The sequence below is a fragment of the Gymnoscopelus braueri genome, assembly GCF_963280865.1.
Source record: "Gymnoscopelus braueri genome assembly, chromosome: 10".
NCBI classification, from domain to species: Eukaryota; Metazoa; Chordata; class Actinopteri; order Myctophiformes; family Myctophidae; genus Gymnoscopelus; species Gymnoscopelus braueri.
Window position 1 is genome coordinate 38135926 of NC_137611.1, and position 8219 is coordinate 38144144.

An 8219-nucleotide genomic window follows, 5' to 3' on the forward strand; every position below is an offset into this window, starting at 1 on the left:
TGCAACAGAGCACTCAATGTCATGTGTCTTGTATGTGCACCAATAGGCTGCTGCAGTGTGTCTTGGAGGAGCATCTGATGACCTGGTGCACTAGTAAGTCAGTTTGGACTTTGGACAGACATTCTCCCTTTCCATCCCCATTCTTGTTACAGCAGGAAGCTGGTGGATTGCCCACTCCAGGTAGGGAATGAGTGAGGCCATACCCCAAGTGAAGTACCTTGTGGTCTTGTTCTTGTGAGGCGCGGATGTTGCATGAGATAAACCGGAGAATCTGAGTTTTGGTGTACTGCTGTGTTGTGACAAAAAGAGAGCTGAGCCAGAAGGCAAAGCTCTCGATCTACCGGTCAATCTTCGCTCCTACTCTCACCTATGGTCATGAAATGTGGTTCATGGCCAAAAGAACAAAATTGCAGATACCAGTGAAATGAATGCACCTTGTTCTCAATGTAACCATATGACTTTGTGGCCAGGAAAATCATCTAGATTGCAGATATGACAGTGATAGGCCCGATCACATAAACGATAAACCATGGATGGGTCATGGATTTCTTTACCCACCAGCAGAGGACCCAGACCCACACCCCCCTCATGATGAACAAGACCCCATTGGAGAGGGTACCTCAGTGTGTACCTCAGTGTGCACATCACTGAGGACTTGTCATGGACAATGCACATGGACACTGTGGCGAGGAAGGCTAGGCAGGGACTGTTCCACCTCTGACAGCAGAGAAATCTCAAAATAACAGAAGGTCCTTTAATCCTTCTACTCGTCTACCAGAGCATTCTGGTGAAGTCTATCACCGTTTGGTACAGGAATGGCTCCTCTAGGTGCGCTCAGCTAAGTTAGTGCACCATGGGGAATTAAGTCCCATCCCTGCAGGACTCATAGGCCTACATCAGAAGGTATTTGAGCAGACCAAAAAGGATTTTAAAGGACTCACACCATCCCAGCACTGGACTGTTTGTGCCTCTACAGTCAGGCAAATGCCTGACTGTAGAGGCAAAACTCTGTCTCTCTATCACTAGAGAGACAGAGTTTTGTTTTCCCTCGGGCTATCAGAGCCCTTAACAATGACCAAACTGCCAGGTCAAATGTCTTTCATCTGTAAATAGTCTCGCTCACAACAGAGCACACACAGAGTCCTTCTTCTTCTTTTTATTTTCTTTTTTTGGGGGACAATTCTCTTGCACATATTTAATTGTATGTATTTGGATTGTATCTTTCTCAGAATTGCTACACTTAAGCACATAATATTTAATGCTTCTGCATTTATGTATATTCTGTATATGTTGTAAATTGTCTGTACATATTTATATAGTTTTTTGCACACATATCAGGCTATACAAAATTCTAAACACTTACCCACTGACACACACTTTACACTCTTGATGCACTTTAAACTTTTTTAGTTATTGCTGCTTGTAGTTTGTACTCGTAGTATTTATATATATTTTTTTCAGCCCTGGCCATAGCTACCTTGAAATCCAGTGCGTGGGTGAGGAGGTCATCGAGGTAGACCACACAGTGGTTCTGAGGGACCCTGGCCAGGACTGGAAGGTAGCGGGGGCGTTTCAGAGGCCTCGGGCTCAGCCTCAGGAGATAGCTCTATCTGCACTGCGGTGGTCCACCGAGCTGAAGCAGCTGGAGTGATGTGGTCGAGTGCATCATCAATGAGGGGAAGCGGGTAGGAATCCTTATGGGTCACAAAGTTTAGCTGCCAGTAACCCACACAGAACCTCCAGTTATTGTCCTATTCACGCACCAGCGCTCAGGGGCTGTTGGAGGGTTCAATGATCTCCTGCTGCTGCCATTGCCCACATCTTCTGTTATGCTGTTGCACTTTTTTTGCTAAGGGCAGTTGCTAGGGGGCGAAGGCAGATCTCAAGTTGGACCAATATGGTCCAGGTAGTCCTCGTTGTGGGCAGCGAATGTGTTGAGTAGGTCCCATTGCTGAAAGGTCTGTGTCGGGGGAGAGACCCTCCTTGCTCTGCTGAATGAGCTCCCACATGGCTGCACGGGTCTTCTCTGATGGGCCCTGTGCTGGCAGTACTGGAACCTGGCTGTTGAACCCCCCATTGACCGGCGTCACACTCGGGGCAGGCTGGCAACTGGCTTGGCTTGCGTAGCCTCCTGTCCGGCTGCTGACGTGGGTGACTCAGGGTGAGCCTTTCCAGAGGTGGAATGCTGACATTACCAGCTCTCATGCCACTGCAACGCTGAATCACTATTGTCACTTAACACATATAAAAGCGGGTCCTCATGATATTCACAATGGATGAATGGATGGATAGATAGGTAGGTAGGTAGGTAGGTAGGTAGGTAGGTAGGTAGGTAGGTAGGTAGGTAGGTAGGTAGATAGATAGATAGCTAGGAAGACAGACGATAGAAAGACAGACAGACACAGACAGACAGACCGTTGGCTTGATCGCAGCAAAACTATGCGCACACACTCCTTGGATGCAGAGCAGAGCAGAACCTCTGGCCCAACTTTTTAGCATGGGCCTGTTATAGCGCCACTAGGAGGCAGATTTTTGCAAAATACATTTTTTTACAGTACTCCTACAGATTTTGTCCAAACATCACGCAAATCGGTACACAGTATCTCTATAGCCATTAAACGAAACGGGCCTTTCAGATTTTTCATATTCCATCCTGATTGGCTTTTCATATCTGCCTTTTATAGTGCCACCAGGACTTATGTAAAAAAAATGGGATATTACTCCTTCAGATTGTATCCAAATTTCACGCAAATCAGTACACCTCTAGTCTATAGTCATGTGATCAATACAGATCTGTTTGATTTTTCATACTCCATCCTGATTGGCTAAGACTGACATGTAAAGTTTGCAGGAGTGGCCCGTTTTGAAAAAAAAAATTTACTTTAATTTTGTCCAAACATCACACAAATCGGTGCACATTATCTCTATAGTCAAGTGATCAAGACGGACGGATCCGTCCAATTTTTATCATATTCCATCCTGATTGAAGAATTCCGAACATTGCTGGCCCACAATAACCTACCTGACCTGGCGGAGACCTGTGCTCCGAGGAGCACTTTTTCTAGTTTAAGTATTTTTCCAATAGACTTTATGCCACATTGGTTTCTTGGGACTTTTAGTTATAAATGACATATTTATTAGGCTAGAACAGTTGAAAGGGTTTCTGTTGTAATTTGTGCAGGGTCATCATGCATGGCTATATAGCTAAAAGCCTACTTTCCTTCCATGGTGTGAATGGTTCTGATTAACAGAATTTTAAGTCAATTTCAATTCCCACTGTAACCATTATTACTATTAGACTTACATAGCCCTACTTAAATAGTGGGGATTTCCCACTATTTAAGGCTATGTAATGGGTGTGGTGGAAAAAGTAGGCTACTACATTTCTTTACTTAAGCAAAATTATCAATACTGCAATGTAGATATTACTAGGGAGCCAGAGGCCCTGGTTGCCCCAGGTACGATTCCAGGCCACGCCAGCATATGTGTCGATGAAATGAAATTTGTCCCTGAGCAAGACTCTTAACCCCTAATTGCTCACAGGCCCTCATTGGAAACAAGCCCGCAAGGACTTTCATGAACGTCCTGTTAAAAGGAAAGGAATTACTCTGTTACAAGTAGAAGTCCAGTTTTCAAAATGTAAAAGTGCAAAAGTATCGACATCAAAATATACTTAAAGTACCAAAAGTAAAAGTACTCATTGTGCAGATTGCAGAATGTCCCAAGTTCAAATTGTATGAAAAATCTTTTGAAAATAGACGATCGACTACAAGCTCACATTGTGTCGCATCGCGACCCATTGTGAGCTTGTCGATATGCTATTTTTAAATGGCCAAAATGTATATAGGGCTGAAGTGGTTAGTGCGTTTTAATCAAAATCTATAAAGTAGCTAACAACTAGTAACTAAAGTTTTCATATAATTGTAGTGGAGTAAAAGTACAATATTTCCTCTGAGGTGTAGGCCTAGCCTAGTAGTGGAGTAAAGTAAAAGTATTGAAAATTGGAAATACCCTACAGACAGTACTTGAGTAAATGTACTTAGTTACTTAATTTCCACTACTGATGGTTACAGCAGTTCATCCACGAAGGGGGGGGGGCACCAAGGTTCTTCTTTTTTCTAAGGAGATACACCATCCCTCCAGCACTGGAAATGTGGATTGATTTATGAATGATTCTTTATATTTAAATATAATACAAATGGATCTTATCTTAATACCTATTTTGAAGCACTTGACACCGTATAAACATGCTTGGACGACTTTGTAACCACTTATTAGCCACCAGAGCGCGCACTACCATTACAAAGTGGTAGTACTAACTACTGCTTATTGGAACAAAAAAATAAGCGCCCATCTAAAGTTCCAGTCACTGATGATGATGAATTCACGCTCACACACGCACGCCCGCCACGGCCCACGGCCACGCACGTTATGATCAAAGTAAAACACATACACACGCGCACCCGCGCACGCACGTCGCACGCCTGCCGACACAAACACGGGAAGCTGAATTTCCACATTCCGCTTGGAGTTTAGCAGTCAGTGGAGGGAGCGACACACCCAGATCCTGTAAAGGTTAAACAGCAGGCTAAAAGCTGGCTGTGATGCGGAGAGAAGAGAGAGAGAGAGAGAGAGAGAGAGGTCCCTTGCACTGAACGCTTCAGCTGCCCATGAGGGCAGCAGCACATAGAGGGAAAGCAACAGGTTGCAGCCATGGCATTCAAAGGTAAGGGAAATCCTCTTAACAACTTAACAGCATGCTCACACTTATAAATCACAGTCAAGTCCATTTCTTTTACAATCCATTATTTAGGTTATAGACTATCTTAATGTCCATTGCAACAATTCCAATATGTAGTGTGTGTGTGTGTGTGTGTGTGTGTGTGTGTGTGTGTGTGTGTGTGTGTGTGTGTGTGTGTGTATATATATATATATATATATATATATATATATATATATATATATATATATATATATATATATATATATATATATATATATATATATATAGGTTAGTGTGTGTGTGTGTGTGTGTGTGTGTGTGTGTGTGTGTGTGTGTGTGTGTGTGTGTGTGTGTGTATTATCTCAAAGAGTCTCCTACTGACCGTTGACCCAGTCATCAATTTATTGGCTCAGGAATGCGACAAAAACAATGGGGTGTGTAATTGATAGAAAATAAGTCACTTTTTTTGGGTGAACTACTCCTTTTAAACCATCACCCTTCCATGCTCTGCTTTAAAGTGGTTCTAATATCTTGATGTGGAATATCTTGCATGCATTTAGAAAAATGCTGATTCAAACGGCAATGTAAAGGTTCGATAGAAAGCAGGCCGTTATCTCTGAGGAAAGTCTCAGGGAGGATGTAGCAACTCACATTGCTACACAGTGAGGTCATTTTTTTTGTGTGCTCCAGAATTAAACCTTGCTCCTCTCTCTGGTTGTACACACCCGAGACATTCTCGAGAATCCCTACTGTTTACATAGCACACACACAGAACACTGGTAAGTGGACCACGCTACAAATTAAATAGTCATCGCCTCACACTGATATAGACAGTGAAATCCTCAGTACTCATGTAACTCTGAGAGTGTACACACTCTTGCACACTCTCAGGAACAACAAAAAAATTGCACACACACAGGATTCTATTGTGTTGGCTGTTTCCTGAAGATTGAAGTCTGTCATACATATGGATCCTTGACCTTTGGCTCCAGACTCCAAAGGTAAACTTCATCAATATTTAGAATTAATGGTTGACCTGACTTCCACCAAAACAACTAAAGCATGACTGATTGTCTTGTTTAATCTTATCAACCTAGTTGCCTAATGAATGAATCAAACCTTCAGACTGTGATTGTGTTCCCATTAAGCAAGATATCATTGTTTCAGATATGTGTAAGCACTTAAACCCCATAGGGTCCTCCAGTGATCTATCCTTGGCCCCCTCATTCTTTGCATTTACATTTACATCGCGGAAAATAGCAGATCTACAAGCTACGCATTGCAACGCATCACATTGCAGGGACAATGACTTGGACTTAGCCCCCCCTCGGACACACCTGTGGACTACACCCCTCTTCTTCTCCCCCCCCCCCCCCTCTTCTTTCTATGGAAACTAACGTTGCGATGGGAACGATGTACAAAAACGAATTTCACCCACTTTTTTACTTTGTAAACCTGTGATGTGACAATAAAACTGATTCTGATTGCGAGGTTGTAGATATGCTATTTTCACTGAATGTTAGCCTATTTTTTTGCCAAATGTTCTCCTATTATGACATGCATGGACATGCCCAGGAATAGGGATGCTAGGGTTTGTGATTGGTGAATGCACTGAAGTTATGAATAACACAAAAAAGTGGCAAACACCACACCATTGCCTCCAAGTAGTAATGCAGTACTACTCTACACAGTTGTGTCAAACTACTTTTCTGTGCCTTTTCACAGTGACACAAAGCTTTGAATGTATAACTACTGATAGCTATCTTTTTTGAACAAGGCAAAGAGCCATGTGGGATGCAAATGAGTCACGAGATAATGTCCTGCACATGGACAGTAGCCATCATAGACACCAGTTCATAATGTAAAATCATTCTGCCTGCCTGGGACATATAGTGAATAAACAAGCAAATGTAGGAATGCAGTGGCACGCACACGCACGCTCACACACGCTCACACACGCTCACACACGCTCCCTCTCTCTCACACACACACACACACACACACACACACACACACACACACACACACACACACACACACACACACACACACACACACACACACACACACACACACACACACACACACACACACACACAGCCCCTTATCTCAAAGTGATGAACAAACATGCACTTTCTTTCTTATGCTTTGCTTATTTGTTTCTGTGCGCTTTGTTTTCTGTGAAAACATATTAAGCTGCATTGTTTGCAGATCAGTTTGGCTAAGTTGACACCAAAAAAACAACAACCTGTCCCTTTGAAGGTGCCTCCAGGTGGACTTTTATTGAGTCCCCAGTTGGAAATCAAACCTAAAAAGAACAGGCAGGCAGTGTTACACAGTGAAATCCTCAGCATTCATTTATCTCTGAGAGAGTAAAATGGGCCATTTTAGTGTATACTGTGAGTGTCAGAGTAAAATGGACATTGATGATTTAGTTGTGTGGTGACATCTTTAACCCATTGAGTTTTACAGGGAATGGTTCACATAAGCCAGGCATTGTAATCGTCATGCTTTACCTATTGAGCAACAGAGAACCACAAAGCTCATTGAAACTCTGAAGGGGCTTTTTTCCCTGTCGCCTTGAACGACCCACTTAAACATCCCTATTCTGGGGCGAACATTTGGTGAAAACAGCAGATTTACTGGGAAAAGTGCTCCTCGGAGCACAGGTCTCCGCCAGGTCAGGTAGGTTATTGTGGCCTCCTGGTGGCGCTATAATGGGCCAATGTGAAAAGGGTGCTATTTCTTCTTAGGCCTTTCAATCGGACAGTGCATTCATGATTTGAGGCTTTTTGTTCCAAAAATGTGTTTTGCTAAAGTAGACCTGCTGGTGGCGCTATAACAGGCCAATGTGAAAAGGGTGGAATTTCTTCCTCTGCCCAGTGGGAAGCTGCGCACAAAATTTCACGGAAATCGCATGCTGCATTGATGATTTGAGGCATTTTGTTCAAAACGAACCAATCCTGCAAACTTTGGAAGTCAATCTTAGCCAATCAGGATAGAATATGGAAAACCGGACAGATCCGTGTTGATCACATGACTATAGAGATACTGTGTACCGATTTGCGTGAGGTTTGGACAAAATCTGTAGGAGTGCTATCCAAAAATGTGTTTTGTACAAATCGGCCTCCTGGTGGCGCTATAACAGGCCAATCTGAAAGATTCGGGGCAGACGTACCCAGGGAGTCTGTGTGCACAGTTTCGCAGCGGCCGGGCTAACGCAGAGATGCCGGAGATTAGTTGTTCACAGACAGACATACGGACGGACGGACACATGGACACGCGGACGGACACGCGGACGGACACGCGGACGGACGGACAGGGTGCAAAACATACTCTCGCCATGCCTTTCGGCCTGGCGGAGACAACAAGCTCACAGCGTTGTGAGCTTGCCTTGTAGATGAGCTATTTTCAGCAAAGATAATTGGTGTAGAGGGAAAAAAGAGGGGGCTAGTACAGATCCGTGGGCCTGAGGGAGTGATGTGCAGAGTGGGTT

At 43.6% G+C, this 8219-nt stretch overlaps 1 protein-coding gene across 1 annotated transcript in view; it reads left to right on the top strand.

Annotated features, from left to right (window-relative positions):
• The first annotated feature begins 4571 nt into the window (after positions 1-4571).
• LOC308094528 (uncharacterized protein) overlaps positions 4572-8219 on the top strand; it is a 9108-nt gene continuing 5460 nt past the window's right edge. The window contains exon 1 of the mRNA XM_080441254.1: positions 4572-4726. Coding sequence (XP_080297380.1) covers positions 4714-4726 — 13 coding nt within the window. The 5' untranslated portion in view covers positions 4572-4713. The remainder of the gene's footprint in view (positions 4727-8219) is intronic.